This window comes from Cervus canadensis, chromosome 19, assembly GCF_019320065.1.
Source record: "Cervus canadensis isolate Bull #8, Minnesota chromosome 19, ASM1932006v1, whole genome shotgun sequence".
Lineage (NCBI taxonomy): Eukaryota > Metazoa > Chordata > Mammalia > Artiodactyla > Cervidae > Cervus > Cervus canadensis.
The window spans coordinates 60,744,911-60,762,665 of record NC_057404.1 but is presented as its reverse complement, the minus strand read 5'-3'; the positions used below and the strand labels follow the sequence as shown (position 1 = coordinate 60,762,665).

At 39.1% G+C, this 17,755-nt stretch overlaps 1 protein-coding gene across 4 annotated transcripts in view; it reads right to left on the bottom strand.

Annotated features, from left to right (window-relative positions):
* The window catches only part of PRDM5 (PR/SET domain 5), a 247,423-nt gene that overhangs the window by 80,619 nt on the left and 149,049 nt on the right, over positions 1-17,755 (bottom strand). For all 4 annotated transcript variants that reach the window (XM_043438519.1, XM_043438517.1, XM_043438518.1 and 1 more), the window contains 2 exons: positions 16,189-16,349; positions 12,833-12,926 (listed from right to left, as the gene is read on the bottom strand). In XM_043438519.1, coding sequence (XP_043294454.1) covers positions 12,833-12,926; positions 16,189-16,349 — 255 coding nt within the window. The remainder of the gene's footprint in view (positions 1-12,832; positions 12,927-16,188; positions 16,350-17,755) is intronic.

Here is a 17,755-nt window from a genome sequence, read left to right as displayed (position 1 = left end):
TTTTTTTAAAAAATGCAAGTTTCTATGGCACTTCAAGAAAGTAAAAGATGCATTTTTTTCCTTAAGAAGCTTCAGTTTCAGTCAACAGTTCATTTCTGAAAAGATGGCAAAGCGAGTGAGGTGAGCTTCGTGGGGAGGAAGTAAAACAGGAGAGCCATGTTCTAACTTTCTAGTTGGAGATAAAAAGGAGCCAGACCTATATACCAGTTGAGAGCAAAACAAAAAGTTTTACTGATGCTAACAGAACAGGATATGAGAGGCAAAACAGAAAAGGACAAGACTTCATGAACACTTTAAAAACACAATTAACCAGGAAGAAAAAGTAAAAGGTTTCCTATTCAAGAAGCCCTGGTTTGGGCAGGAAACAGGTGCAGATGTCACCCGTTGCGTGTGATTTGTCTGAAGAGCGCAAGACACCTACCTTCCTGAGGCCCTTGAGGTGAGTGCTGCCAGAAGCAACGCAGGTTGTTCCACAAACAGCAGAAGCGTCAGAAACAATCCAGACACCAGGAAAGAGAAACTCCTGTGTGAATTCTCCACACTGATACCTGAGACGCTTCACAGCAAGGTCCCTAAGTAAAGCAAGGTAACCACTCATATGGTTTTGTTATGACGGAGTCAGACTTTGGTGGAAAACCATGCGTCTTTTTACCCAGTAGTTCTCCATTTTTAAGGATTGCTACCCAAAGTTTTATTTAACCCAGTATTTAAGAGCATACTTTGCAAACAGTGGTCATGAAGTGATGAAGCAGTTAAACCTTAGGTGCCTGCAGACAGAGGTGATTTCCTGTTCACAGTGCCAGCAAGGACGAATCCAGAGTATAAAACTCTGAGTAGCGAGAAGCCCAGAAAACTCTTCTCTTATCCGAAACCTATAAAAGATATAAAACCTTCCTCAGGCCTGAGACACAACTCAGAGCTACAGAAAACCAACAGAGAGAAGCTGCTTGGAGGGATGGTGGGCTGGGGGGAAGTTGGCATGGTGGCAATGGTAGGAGGAAGCATGTATCAGAGGAAATCAAATCCCTTTTGGTTTTACTAAAGGAATATGCTGCATTCCAAATTTAACAGCAGCAGCCATTGATAATATTAGCTAATAATTTACCAATAAAGATGCTGAATTACAGTTTCAACAATGAAAACTGTTGCATAGGCCACTTTCATTTTTGAGGGTCCCAACAAAACAAAGAAAAAAGAAATAATAAAAATAGAGTCACACAAATGATGGTATATTTTAAATGAGACATCTTATCAGAGTCTCTGCGACTGTGTTATTCATTTGATAACTGTTCATCACATTATATTCCAAGACAATTGTCACTCCCTCCCTCTTCCCTATGTACGTCGTATCTTAGCCTGTGACTTTGACATAAGCATAATAATCTTTGCATTAAAAAAACTAAGGCCTTTGATATTTTTCCAAAAAAGTAAAAAAAAAAAAAAATCACATTACTATTGAAAGTCAAAATGAATGTCTCTCTCACTTGTTATATATGATTGTTACTAGCCCAAAATCAACGGGGGAAGAGATGAATACAGGAAAAAAAAAAGAGGGAAAATGGTTTAGTCCACAGATGTGGTTGATCACAAATTATCTGATGTGTCAAAATCACACTGAGAGAATAAGAATTATACATACAGTTTAAGATTTTGCCTATGAGTAAGACCTCAGGAAAAATCTGAAGCTCTCAATATCAATCTCTGAAGTATGATGGGGAGCAGAGGAAATTTTATTTCTATGCAGATTCTATACTCAACTATTCTGCTAACTCTTAGATTACCTGTAGGTAAAAGAATATTTAGTTTGGCCTAATATTAGTAATTAATGACATAGAAAATAAATATAGCAAAATAAATTCTCTCTCAACATACAGAGGTTATCTAATTATGAAAATGTGAAAAGACATGTTTAAATTTTCGTTTGTGTATACAATGTCTTTTTTCATTGTCTGTTTTTGTTGATGAATAATTGTCACTGTCTTATAGTTACTTATAATTAGTTATACCTATTGTTTTCATAACTTTGAACAAGTATTCTACAAAGAATGCTAAATTCCATTAGAAAAACTATTAGAGAAGAAAAAGTGGCTAAATTCCAAGCATAATCAAACCATAATATACCAACTCTTTTTATTTCTAAGATGATAGCAGATAGTTACCAAAAAATTAAATATTTTCTAAGACAGTGATTTATTACTACATTCAAGTAACAGTATGCAAGCAAGACCAGAAGGGCCAACACAGCCGGTATCTATTAACATGGAAAACTGGTCGGAACTGCAGGCAAGTAATTAACCTTCTGGCCCAGAGATTTAAAAGCCCAAAAGCAGCTCCTAGAACTTCTTCCATAACTTATGAACGGTTGACGGAATTCACGTCACAGTCCGTGGATTACCTTGTGGAATTAACCCCAGCTCTCACTGACCCTAAAAAGCTATAAACCAACAGGAGAACGTGCTCTCCTATTTCAGCTGACCCTCAGAGTGCCATCTCTGTCAGTCCAGCATAGAAAGCTGGATGATAAATTACAGAGCTGCCTGCCAGGCATAGACCTAAACGCTCACCTTCACTAACAATGATGGCAACTCAGTCCAGGCACCACTCACTCGCCCAAACCAGACTGTCTGACAGCAAACCCTCACCCAAAGATGATCTATATGCTGCTGCTAAAGGCTATGAAAGGATGACGACGACAACACTGGGACTAGCGGGTCAGACAGTATATTGGGGGAGTATGAATCCATCTGTGATTAAATACAAGTAGGAAAAACAATAACAAAACTCAGCACAGTTGGCAGCAACAGCTCAGGTTACAGCAAGCTTACACCCGGCTAGGCACTGTGCACTTTAGGCACTGCCTACACTTTAATCTGTGCCTTGAAACAATGTTATAAAGTCAGTGCTTTTATTATGCCTGCTTTTCAGGTGAGGAACTAAGATTTGAAGAGGTTAAGCAATTTATAAAAGCTCATAAAAGAAGGAAATCAATAAAATGGAATTTGAAAACACGTAATCTATCAGAACACAGATTATCCATGGCTCACCCCATGAATGGTATGAGCCATGGATCCTGGCTATGAAAGTGATATGGATATGGAAGTGAAGGTGCTCAGTAGTGTCCGACTCTGAGACTCCATGGACTGTAACCTGCCAGGCTTCTCCGTCCATGGGATTTTCCAGGCAAGAGTACTAGAGTGGGTTGCCATTTCCTTCTCCAGGTGATCTTTCCAACCCAGGGATCGAACCAGGGTCTCCCACATTGCAGGCAGACTCTTTACCGTCTGAGCCACAAGGGAAGCTCTGGATATGAACCAGGTACAAAAAAAACAAAGTATTGCTGATGGCTGATTATGTGATACAGAAGTTTCTCCATATTTAAAGATCTCAGTTAGACCATAAAGAACAAACTACAGACCCTCAAGCTTCTAAGTTGAGATTATTGTATCCTCAATTGCTTGTTTATCAACATGATAATATCATCTAACATTATGAGTTATGGAAAGAATGAATATAATCCTAGGGTAAGTTCAAGAGTAACACTAAGGGTTAGGAAGCATGGAAAAGGATAAGAAATAAAAATACCAGCAATGTGATACACTGGAAAAAGTTTAAGCCTCAAGTTTCATTCAAGATGAACCACATATAAATTATGTAACCTTTGTATTTTGTCCAAGTATTACTTCAATTAATACTAACTGAACTAGAAGACTTCTGAAATCCCTTCCTTTTCTAAAACTAAAAACCATTGCATTTTAATAATGTATATAAGCAAATGTCTTGTGCATATTTGCTGTGCATGTCCTTATTCTAATTACCAAATTAGGAAGAATGAGTGGATTTTAAAAGGTAGAAACAAGGTTTGCAAAAAATGACATTTTCAATGTTAATGAAAAAACCAGTTGCGTTATACTTCACCCTGGCAACTGTACTGGGTAGCCTATATCTTCTCCAGCGGATTTTCCCAACCCAGGAATCAAACCAGGTCTCCTGCATTGCAGGCAGATTCTTTACCAGCTGAGCCACAAGGGCAGCCCAGTATGGCAAATGCAACTGAAAAAGGGAGAGGCAGCAGACAGAAAAGATGGTGAACCAAGGGAACAACTGGTTGTTTAAGGCAGTAAAGAAAAAAATCAAAACATGAAAGAATTAGGTTTTTAAAATGCAGTTTTCAAACTCTATTATCATTGACTATGATAAAGCCTTTGACTGTGTGGATCACAACAAACTGTGGGAAGTTCTTAAAGAGAAGGGAATACCAGACCACCTTACCTGCCTCCTGAGAAACCCGTATGCACGTCCAGCAACAGTTAGAACCAGACATGGAACAACAGATTGGTTCCAAATTAGGAAAGGAGTACGTCAAGGCTATAAATTGTCACCCTGCTTATTTAACTTACATGCAGAGTACATCACGTGAAATGCCAGGCTGGACGAATCACAAACTGGAAGCAACACTGCTGGCAGAAATATCAATACCCTCAGATATGTAGCTGATACCACCTTAACGGCAGAAAGTGAAGAGGAACTAAAGAGCCTCTTGATGAAAGTGAAAGAGGAGAATGACAAAGCTGGCTTAAAACTCAACATTCAAAAAACTAAGATCATGGCAGCTGGTCCCATCACTTCATGGGAAATAGATGGAGAACAATGCAAACAGTGACAGACTTTATTTTCTTGGGCTCCAAAATCACTGTGGACAGTGACTGTAGCCACAAAATTAAAAGACGCTTGCTCCTTGGAAGAAAAGCTATGACTAACCTAGACAGTGTATTAAAAAGCAGAGACATTACTTTGCTGAAAAAGGTCCATATAGTCAAAGCTGTGGTTTTTCCAGTAGTCGTGTACATGAGATTTGGAGCATAAAGAAGCCTGAGTGCCAAAGAATTGACGCTTTCTAACTGTGGTGCTGGAGAAGACTCTTCAAAGTCCCTTGGACTACAAGGAGATCAAACAAGTCAATCCTAAAGGAAATCAAGCCTGAATATTCATTGGAAGGACTGATATTGAGGCGCCAATACTTTTGGCCACCTGATGTGAGAAGCCGACTCATGGAAAACACCCTGATGCTGGGAAAGACTGAGGGCAGGAGAAGGGGATGACAGAGGGTGAGATGGTTGGATTACATCATCGACTCAATGGACATGAGTTTGAGCAAACTCTGATACATAGTGAAGGACAGGGAAGCCTGGTGTGCTGCAGTCCATGGGGTCACAAAGAGTCAGATGCAACTGAGCAACAACATTAAAAAAATACAATGGAGATATAAATACTAAGATTCTTCCCGGCACTAAAAGACCAGTAGTAATCCAACAGCTAAGTGATCACTGCCTAACAGAATGATCACAGGCATGAGTCAATAAAATAAAACCTGTTCTAAGAAAATTAACATGAAGTAAACTGCCTTTAATGCTACACAAAGCAATACTGTCCCTGAATCAGATAGGAAATGATGAAAGCTACCAACTGCCAAACTGGAAAGAATTATACACTGAAGTCATATTTCCTCTTCATAAAACTCAGTGTTATCTAATGTTACAGCAAAGAAAACGGGCTTCCCCAAATACTGATGGACAGTTTGAATACTATAAAAACAAAATGAAACTGACTCCTTCAACCTAATCGGAAAATGATGAAAAGCCTACTACCCCTATAAAAATCTCATCACATTGCAGTGCTTTCAAATGTACATCCATCTAAATGAAAGGGTCAACTATAAATAAACAGTCATTTCCCAGAAATACAAGAAGCAATCTGTCCATCCATATGACATTCTGGAAAATGAAAAATTATGGAGACAGTAAAAAGATCAGTGGTTGCCAGGGGTTGAGAATGGTGGGATGAACAGATAAAGCAAAATGAATTTTTAGGGCAGTGAAAATTCTCTGAATATTATAATGGTGGATCCACATTTGTCCAAACCCAAAGAATGTACAACATCAACAGTGAACCGTAATGTAAACTAAACACTTTGGGTGATTTTACCGTGTCAGTGTAGGTTTACCACTTGTAACAAATGTACCATTCTGGTTGGGAATACTGATAGTAGGGGAGACTATGCATGTGTGGAGTGGGGAAAGTAGATGGGGAAATCTCTGTACCTTTCACTCAATTTTGCCATGAACCTAAAACTGCTCTAAAAATAAAATAAAAGAATCTGGTGAAACTAAATTTAATCATCATTTTCTGTTATTGCCCGCTCTAAAGATGATTCAGGAATAAATGAACAAGTGATGGTTGCTTAAAAAAAAAAATCAAAATGCCTTTCATTTGGCTTTAAAGCATAAACTTGCCATACCACAGAAATAAAACAATACTTCCAGAATTCCACTTCTCAACTTTTAAACTGAAGAAGTTATTGAATTTTTGTAATTTTTATGGTGATAATAGCTGTGTAGCAGCTTACAGCTTCGTAGCAAAAAAAGAGATAACACAAAAATAAAATAGAATTTGAAGTAAGAAGATTTGAATCTTATTACTTTGACTGGATAGGTCATTTGCTTCTCTGGATCTCAGCTTCATTTAGAAAATGACAATGAATGATCTGAGAAACCTAACACATTGGCTACGAAAGGATTAACTCAGGTAACATCTGAGAAAGCTTCCCTCCTTCAATAAACTTGATTAAAAAGCAAGATCTGCCTTGCCCTTCAGCTCAGAATCTAGTCAGGGAACAGATAAAGTATAATATCATAACTGGGAATAGATATTCATTTATACCAAACAATGGGAACAATGGGAGCCCTCAAAATCTCCTGTGAGAAGCAACATGGTGCAAGAGACTGTAACATATCACACAACTGTTTGTAATGATTCCAGCTCCTACAGAATTATCTCATCAAACAAAATGGATGATGGGAGGGGGAGCGAAGGGAAGGACAGGTAACACGCCAGGAAGAAAGGGACATTTAACTGGAGATTGGAGGGGATGGAAAGAAGTCCACTAACAGACCCTGGGATGTCAAGTATTAATACAGGGATGGCCATCTGCACAAGCTAAAGGGAAACCACTGAAAGGCCTTCAGTAGGATAATACTTGATTGGCTGAGCCTTTTCAATTCTTTACATTTTTTTTTATAAAGAATACATATGCTTTCAAAGGTATTTTTAAAAACTTCTGAATAATCCACAAGAATTGCAAGTTTCCTGGAATTCCTTTTTTAAAATGATTAAGCAGGAAGCAGTGATATTCTGTTCCTTCAGGAGAATCTGGGTTCTCTCTGAGCAGTACAAATGTAAGCAAAAAAACAAAACAACAAAAGTCTGTTTATGTTTAAAGAATACAGTATTCCCTGGTGCAAGGGCCAGGCCCTGAAGGGGAGGGAGGCAGGAGAAACACGTGGGCTGCGACACTGGGTGTTCAAGAGGCAGAGCTCAGGTGCCCCGAGCTGGTGTCTGTGTCCATTCCACTGTTCTCGTGGGGTAAAACACTCCCACTTTTAATCATGAAAATTTTCAAACATGAAGAAAAATTAGAAAAATGGTTCATGAACACTATGTACCCTCACTTAGGTTTAATATTACCATATCTGCTTTCTCATTCTCATTTCTCTTTCCAACATGCATTTTTATATGTACTTCACGCTGGTCCATTTGACAATAAGATGCAGAGGTATGTAATGCCTAAATAGTTAAACATGAACATTCTGATAATAAGTTTCCTGCATAATCATAACATTAATATACTTTAAATATTTTGCTTACACAAGAAAATTTTATAAAAATTATAAAATACAGAAAATCATGAAGAAAATTCAAGCTATCATATTTAAAATACAAAGAAATAACCATGGTTAACAACTTATTATTTAACCTTTAAGACCTTAACATTAATTTTATTAAACCTTAACTCCTGAGTACCATATTTTAGTATTCTTAGCTATGAAATGGGAAATAACTTCCTTTAATGCATATTATACATGAAAAGTTGTGTCAAGAAAAAGCACTTGTATGACTGATTCATGAACTGAACTAACAGTTTTTTTCTCATGGAACATCATTCTTACTCAAAACAAAATGACGACAAAATATGATTATTCAGATTTGGGTATTTGGTGAACTTTTTTTTTTTAATAAAAAGTCTGTCATTTCAAAAGAAAAGAAGAAAGGCAGGGAGGGAGGGAAATATGCCTTACCAAGTGTAATAATCAGAGCAGTCAAAGCAAAATTGAGAATTTTGGAAAATCTGAATGTGTCACCATGCTTGAAGGCTTCCGAATACTCAGACTTGTCTAATGAGATCAGTGATGACATTAACACATGTGCAGGATCTATGTAACTCGGTGAGCCAACACTTTCCACACGATCTGTGCATCATGTTACAGAATCACGCCAGGGTAAAAGATCATTCAAAGTATAAGACACGCCAATGGATTTTAAAGTAACAGAACAGGAGAAGCCCACTGAGAAGATGTGAATTTCCACAATACAAGCTTTAAAAAAAAAAAAAAAAACTACTACTTTTTGTTTTACTGTAGTAATAAACAACATGCAGAATTATTTACAAAGGATAGTTAAGGACTCTAACTGCAAATCTGCGTGAGGCCAGATTTTCTTTAAATTCTGCAACCAAAAGAACTTGCTGCAGCAGGATGAATGAAGAAACAGACATGAGAACCTAGCTGTTGCCTCCTGAACCAGATGTTAAAGAAAGTTTCAGAAATGTACAACAATGTCTCCCTTCTCACTAAATTATTTCTGAGTAGGAAAATGTAGCTACTTTCTGTAAAAGTGCTGTTTATGTTAATATGTAAAGGATTTACTGTTATTTTTAACAAATTAACAAATACTTGTTAAATGTTCCCAGTTTGGGCTTCCCTGGTGGCTCAGTAGTAAAGAATCCGCTTGCTAATGTAGCAGACATGGGTTTGACCCCTGCATCAGGAAGATCCCCTGGAGAAGGGAATGGCAACCCACTCTTGTATTCTGCCTGGGAAAACCCAAGGACAGAGGAGCCTGGTGGGCTACAGTCCATGGGGTTGCAAAAGGGCTGGACATGACTTAGCGATTAAACAACAAAAACAAACAAATGTAACCCACACAAACAAAAGCTTCCCAGGTTCCCAATTATTTCTAAGATGATAAGGAGGGCTGAGGCCAAAGTGTGAGCACCAATGATCCAGAATGCCTTGTTCCTCTGAGGCTGCATCAGCTGTCTGTCCTGACTGTCCCCACCCCATCTTCACTCAGGGTCCTCCTCACCTCACAGCACAGCCCCTAACCACACATATCTAAATGCTTCCAATAGAGTAGGCTGTGATCCCATGCCCCCGTTACACTGTAGCACAAACATAAATTGCAAAATCTAGTGTGAGAAAGGGCTGAATTAAATCACGTAATTTCATAAGAAAAAATAATAAAAGGAGAGAAAAAGTGAATGTACAGAACTCAAAATAAGGAAAGCTTTATCATCAAAGAAGCAAAATAAGTAACTACACAAACTCATTTGGTCACTGAGCTAGCTTCCAGGAAGGGCAAATGGATGCATAAGATGTGGAGAATAGGACAAACCAAATAAAAAAGAAGCAAAAGCAACATCTGTCCACACAAAAAAACATATCCCTGCCAGGACTGCTGTGGAAACCCAGATACCAGGTCCACAGTCACTGACCAACTGCTTGGCACCAACCGTTTCAAATACAGCCCCAGCCGTGCGGCCAGGCAGCTGTCAGCAAAAGCACTGGCTTCACATCGGAGCGACTCAATGCAGCACTGCAAAATGTGAAAATGAGTCTGATTTTAAGCAGAAAAAAACCCTAGTTATAAGTAAATGTGTGTGCTAAATCAGTTCGTAAACAAGTATAAAAAAACACACAACTATTTGTGCGGACATACACAAACACATAAGCCATCTTTATATTTTCACTTTATTTATTTAAATTTATCTGTTGTCTGACTGTGCCTTAGCACTGTTGGCTGATTTCAGGGGGCTTGTTTTCTTGATCAGAAACCAACAGAACAGAATCTGTACAACATTTAAATAGCCCGATCATATATAAAATGTTATGATTAAGTATTATTTAGATTACATATGATACAGAACATAATATATGACAACAAAAACCACTACACTTATTAAATATTTTTATCAGACAAAACTCTTGGAGCTCAAAAGTCTTATTAATATAACTTTTTAATTAAAATTTTAGAAGAAATTACTTGTTTAAGTTTATTCTTCTCCACTGCCCATCATACCTACAAGTAAAATAAAATGCGGGCACTTGGAATTCTCAAGGATGCAATATTTTTGAATAATCAAGTGTTCTATGATTAAATGAATGAATGAATCAAAGTCACTCAGTCGTGTCCGACTCTTTGCAACCCTATGGACTATACAGTCCTTGGAATTCTCCAGGCCACAAGACTGGAGTGGGTTGCCATGCCCTCCTCCAGGGGATCTTCCCAACCCAGGGATCGAACCCAAGTCTCCCGCATCACAGGTGGATTCTTTACCAGCTGAGCCACCAGGGGAAGAAGAATACTGGAGTTTGTAGCCTATCCCGCCTCCAGAGGATCTTTCTGACCCAGGAATTGATCTGGGGTCTCTTGCATTGCAGGTGTTCTTTACCAGCTGAGCTATAAGTCGATTCATCTTTTCCGTGCTAAAGTTCACAGTTTAATGCATTCTGAACAACAGTCGCCGCCTTTTAGAAACGCACTTGTGGGCATCCTTGGTGGCTCAGTGGTAACAAGCCCACCTGCCAGTGCAGGAGACCTGGGTTCAATCCCTGGTCCGAGACGACCCCACATGCCACACGACAGCTACGCCTGTGTGCCACCACTATGGAGCCTGTGCCAGAGCCCGGGAACCACAGCTCCCGAGACCACGTGCCCCCCGTCAGAGCAGCCACTGCAGTGAGAAGCTCGGGCACCACAGCCAGAGAGCAGCCCTCGTCCTCCATCCCCAGAGAAAAGCCCACATGGCAATAAAGACCCACACAGCCAGAAGTAAATAAAGCTATTAAAAAAAATAAAGACACACTTGGGACTTCCCTGCTGGTCCAGTGGCTAAGACTCCGCCTCCCAACGCAGGGGTCCGGGTTCCATCGTGGGTCAGAAACGAGATCCCACATGCCAGAACTAAAGACTCTGCATGCCACAACTGAGACCCGGCACAGCCAAATAAACAAATAAAATATTAAAAAAATCAAAACATTCTATACCAACCGTAATTCCATTACATGGTAATGGCTCAGGGCATTATTATAAACTTACTACTACGATATGAAGAAACAACACACTTTCCCCATTTCCTACTCGCCCTCCTTCCATACACAAATTATCAATATATACACAGGCACACACAGACAGACATAAAATCCGCTGAGCAAACTGTAAGTTAACGCTTTCAGGAGGGTGGTGCAAAGACACAGTTCCAAACATCACTGATTCGGAATGGAAGGCTGCTGGTCTCACTCCTGCCTTTCCCTGTCTCTGCCAGAATCCCACACGGCCTCCAGTGCACAGAAGCGAGAGGTACCCATGCATCGAAGTCCACACTGCCAGGGCACAGAGGCGGGCTCGGCGCTCGGCTCTGCGGGAGCACCCTGCCCTCTCTCCATCGCCCACCTGCCTCTCCTCTACAACAGGACATGGTGCTGACAGTCTCAGGCGCTATTTTAAGTCCCCCTGTCCTCAGCATGGTTCTCCGCTGCCCTTTCCTTTTTGCTTCTCCCTACTCTGCTTTCTGTTATCTTCTTCTCCTGGACTCTGTCCTGGAAACCTCACTTTCTCTAGGTACCTCTAAGCAAGAAGACCTCGTTTTCTTTTTTAGGCCACCCATTATTCCACAGTCATCATGTATAACGCTTCATCTCTTCTAGGTCACATATTTCACTTAAAGGCATTTAAGAGGCTATTCGAAGACGACGACGACTAAGCTGACCTAGGTCTTTAAGCGTCAGCCAGAAAGTTAGAAATTATGCTGCAAAACAAGAAATCAGGCTTCATGGCTGTCCTTTTTTCTCAATCTATGTAAAATAGTCACCGTATTGATTCTTTGACCTGCTTAAACTAACTTTTTCTCATTCACCACACAGTTACTGTGCTAAACACTAAGTTAGGTGCTGGGGACACAATGATAAAGTCAAATACTATGGCCCTTGAATAAAAAGCTTCAGCAATGTAATCCGGTTGCACAGTTTACCAAACACATTCTAGCTACTGAGGACCCCTTAAGAGTCACATACATCTGTGACATTTGGCTATCAAAATTAAGAGCATTCTTTCAAGTCTTTTCAAGTACTTGTCTACATGACAGACAAAACCCAAACAAAATTCTTTTCAAGAGTATTCAGATGCTCCTCCACCCTTCACTAGGGCACAGCCCTCTTTCATGGGAGAAATTACATAGGAAGTCGTAAGAAATGAAGAAACCCTTTAGGAAGCAATTTACGGCACAAAAGATACTGTGGTCACATCACCCTTGTATTCAACAAAATCCTACAGCATTCAAACCACATTCCAAGGACGTCTAACATTTTAAAAGGACATATCTAATGCAAGTTAAAGCAAGAGTTTTAAGAGGAGGCCCTCAGCCTTCTACGAAACTGTTATTCTCTACTCCATCCATTAGCCTAGTATATAGAGTAAATCACAGTCATATCACAAACAGACATTAAAAAGTTTCCACTTTAGATATTTAACTTAGTTTGGGAAAGGATACTTATTCAAAATTTTTCTAGAGTAAGAACCAAGATGTTATAAAACTTTATGAGAGAGAAAACAGTCAAGATTAATTCTTAACCTTGGGGCCATTTTGTAAAATTATAAACCCCTCATCCTGGAGGAACTGATTCCTCTGTGCTGTCTTTATCGCCACGCGCAGCCCACACACCTGTGTGGCTCCGGATGTGAACTCTCAGCGTTCCACTGCTGGCGAACTTCTGGCCACAATATGGACAGGTCTTCTCCTTTTCTCCTGTATGCGTCTAAACACAAAGAAATAAAAAGGGTTGAGGATAAATGTAAAGAATTAGGTAAAAATGATTAAGTGCCTCTGACAACAGTAAATCCTTTTTTCCCAGGATTACGTTTCTTTAAAATGATTTAATATCACAATGAGATTTTAAACAATTTATCATGGGTATTCCCACTGGTTCAAAAAATCCTCTTAGAATCACGCATTAGTGTAAATTTGAAAATAATTCTGCAGTTTACATTTTAAGCCTTTATGGAGCCCCCATCTAAAAATGATTAAGTTATACAAAACCAGTATATGCTAGCAAAACCACAAAATCAAAACGGGGCTACACCTGCCCGCGACTGCTGCCAAGAAACCCTTCTTCAGAAGCATTTTTCACATTCTTTGTGTGCACTTATCGCTTGAGGACAGAATTACTCTCAATAAAGTACTCTGTTACTTGCATCATGTTTGTTCAACTGAATTGCTTTTAATACAAAGCAAAAAAAAGAATAAATCTGATTTCATCTTGAAAATCAGCAAGTGTTAAATGAACAGTCAATCTCAAAGATCACTGTTGCCTTCAACATATCTTTTATCTGAGCATAAAACCACCACACAAGGAAAGGTGAATGAGTACCATCAAGAGCCAGTTTCGATAAAATGTGAGAGTTCAAAGAAAAAAAAAAAAAGAGTGACCTCTCCCAAGAGGAGGCAGATGGAATGCTTAAAACTTGTCTCACAATCTCATTAGATGACCAGTGCTTCTACCAACATCAAAATAGGTCATTTCAATAAATGAGGGGTCAGAGCTACTCTTCAAGTTTCACTGTTTTTTCAAACTTAGCAGAAGGAAAAAGAAGGGAGGAGGAGGTTTCAGATACCTGTACATTCTCTCAAATCATTTTTAGATTTTTTTATTTCAATGATAACCCGAATATGAATAAAAGCATACTGTGGATCATCTGGGTTACCACCACCATTACAAAACAGAACTTCCAGGACCTGTGTCTGGAAGCATTTGCTTTTACGCAAATTATTAGAAGTATCATTATTTGAATTGTCATGAGGTTGCAAAGAGTCAGACGTGACTTAGCAACTAAACAATAACAAGAAAACATAAAAAGAACAGGAAAAGTTTTTAAAAATAATGTGTTCCCCGAAGGGAAAGACAGACTGGCTGGAATAGAGGAAAAGGGGTGGAGCATTGATGTCATCACTTGACAAACCTGAAGAATCACAAACTCAGCAAAACATTCTCATCTTCCATATTAAAATGACTTCTGTTGCAACTGCTGAGCTACTAAGTTGTATCCAATTCTTTTGTGACACCACGGACTGTAGCCCGCCAGACTCCTCCATCCATGGGATTTTCCAGGTAAGAATACTGGAGTGGGTTGCCATTTCCTCCTCCAGGGGATCTTCCAGATCCAGGGATCAAACCTGCACCTCCTGCATTGGCAGGTGGATTCTTTACCACTGAGCCACCAGGGAAGCCCCAAATTGATAGTTAATATAACTCAGTTTCATTACCTTACTGGTTGATATTTACTTTGTAAATTTTCATATTTGAATTATAATCTGTATTTGGATATAAACTATCATATTTGTAATTTGTAAAAGAGTTATAAATGAAACATCTTTATCAACTTCAGTGTCCTTTAGGTTTTCTCTGTTGAAAAAGATTTATATGATTCACAAGTTTGAGGAATACAGTCTAATCAACAGCCGTAATAGCCAATGATACTGTCTACGACAGACGGCTCCTTGATTCCGCATTTGGCAGGCACTTAACTTTCCACTTTCACTACAAGTTCTTGTACAAAACAGTTATACATTCTTTACACCTCAGCAAGAATTGTTATTCCCATGGTCCACATTATGGTTCAGTTTAAAGAAATGGTATAACATTTTAACATATAACAGACCTGTGTTCTTCTTAGTCCCTGACAGAAGAGGCAAAATATGGCCATTCTTTCTGATTAATATAACACTGTTTAGAAATTTTATACAGCTATAAAATGTACTTTGGATTATTCCAAACAGGCAACTACCAAGTTATTTGCAATATCTTTATAAAATCCACAGGATCTCTCTTGCTGTTACGTAAGTATCTCATTGTTCCTTACTTATAACTCAGTTACTTGTACTTCACTGGTATAAGTTTCAAACTAAAGGACATTAAGGCAACAGTAATGAAAAGAATTAAAACGTTCCTTTCAGTTTAATTCAAAAATATGTATTATTAGGTGCAGAATTTGATTGGATGGTATTAAATGATACTGAAAGTATAACACTAAAAATCTTAAATATGGATAAGAAAGCATGGAAACAAATCTACATGAGAACAATATGTGGATAAATGCAGGAGTGAAAAATAAACAATACACTGGAAAATATCTTCTATGACAACCTGTCATTGCAGACAAACAACTCTATCTTTCTTGAAAACGCACTACATTTTCTCTCATTGATTAAAACACAACAAAAGGTTAATAAATTCATGAAAAAGTAATCCAACAATGGAAGTTAAAACATTATTCTATTCAGAGTTTTGAAAAGAGAAGACAGTATCATTATCACTGAGCATTAAAGATGCAAGAAAAGAAAGTTACTCAATTCGGTCCCTTTGAAACAGCTGTATTAAGGATAGGTGCCAAAATAAGAGTTATAATGACAGAAGTCCCTTCAACCTTCACTCAGCAGGGCACAATGAGCAACAGAACACTCCCACAGGTCACAGTCATTTCTAAAGTCAACACTGAGACCTTTGGCTTCATTAACCATAGTATGAATTTTGCTATTTCAAATATATACTTAAAATGCATTTAACCAACAAGTAAAAACAACCTGTTGATTTTCTGGAGGTAATCAGGATAACACAACTATGATAATCTCCAAATCACCATCAGTATGAACATCGTTTTATTTGAGTTGAGCAAATACTTATCAAGTCCCTGTTCTATACCAGGAACTTCCCTAGGTCCTAGGGATGCAAGATGTAGGAGGACCACTCCAATCATTGAGCAGTCTGTGTAACTATCAGCATAGCGTGGGACTACATAGCACCATACCTAAATCTAGGTTCGCTTTCAAACATATCCTCTTCTGATAAAATGAAGAAAACAGACATATGCTGAAGAGTTAGTATCAATCATGCATTCCTTATTTGTCGTTCTGAGTAAATATGTTGATAGATTAATATAAAATTGATTACCATATAATTAACACATACACCTGTACGGTTAAAATACATAATCCTTTCAAAGTCACAGAAGGTTTCTACTTACTTTCTTATGACTTCTAAGAACTGAAGGTGTAACAAATGCCTTATTACACAGCTCACATCTGTACTTCTTGTGTCTTTCGTGGACCACCTGGACATGAACATTCAAGGTGTCCTTTCTTTTAAAGGTAGCATCACAGTGATGACACTTGAATGTCCTCTCACCTTAGAAATGAAAAAATCAAATTACAGAACCAGATGCAACAACAGGGTGCTGTTAACACCCCTTCATGTCTACCAGATTTAGTGTTGTTTTCTCCAAAAATGGAACTTTACAGCTCTAATAATTTATCATAATCATAAAAGGTAATTCCTCCAACAACTTTCTCAGTTCCATATTTGCTATCCCCTGTGTCAATTAGGTGGGGGGGGGGGCAGCGGGGAGTCCTTTAAACTCCTTAGACTCTCAGTGCCTTTAACTGGAAAATGTAGGGACTAAATTAGCTAATTTTCTGAAGGTTCTAAGAACTTTAATGGCAGTACTTCTAGGGAAGCGGCTTGAGTGTGAGGGGCGCAGGCACTTGTGTCCGGCAGTGAGCTGCCCTGCGGGCCCTCCCGAAGTCCGCACACCCCAGCACTCTCCTCTGGCCGTCAGAGGCAGGGAAGAGCTGGCGCTCGGACAGGAAGCTGCTGTGAAGGCCCGAAGGAGGAGGTCAGAGTGCGTCCTCCACCCCGGGACAGGAGCGGGCTGCATCTCCCCTTTCTCCCTCAGCCCACTGGCGCTGTCCTCAGCTCACTGCGATAAGGCTGGGGACGGGCTTCCATGTCCAGATGCTCCTCTGGGGGCCACATCTCAGACAGGCATCTGCACTGAGGCAGGGGAACCAGACAGGCAACGACCTTTCCTACCCCAGAGCCCTGGGTGCCTAGGAGGGTTCTCACCTGCTCATTAAACAGCCTCCCCTTGTAGGAAAGTACTCCAGAAGCTAGGTTTAGGGAGATGGTGGGACTTTTTAAACTTTCATATCAAGCTATGTCTAAAGTCCATTTTAAATACATTTTAAGTGATCCATGTGCCCAATTAGAAGATAGTGATCTCTCCCAAGAAGTCATAAAACATATGCAACCTGTATAAAGACAGATTAGTGTTTGCATATATCCTCCCTTTTTAGAGACCAATTATAATAGCACAAATTCACAAATTATATCCATTATAAGACAAAATATGCTGGTAAATTTCTTTACCTAAATATGAGATTATCTCAATTTCAACCAAGATCCTTTACCTTCCCCTCCATTTTAACTAGCATATATTTAGAAATTTGGAGACCCTATTATTTCTTCACACCAATTTAAGGGAGGACAAGAAGAAAATAAAAAGGAAAAGGCAAACAACCTTCCCTTCGTCTTTTCAAACAGAAGTTCAGCTCTTGAAAGTCTCAAAGTCTGTGAGGAAGCTGTTGAGTTGTGAGCTTGATACCTGAAATAGTTCACCAAACTGTGCATGAACTGTGTAGATTCCGAGAGCTGTGTTTGTATCCTGGCTTTGTGCATTCTGGCTGCAGGCTGTTACTGCTGTCCTCTCATTCCTCTTCATGTATCTTTCGTGATTTAATATTTTATTTGCATAA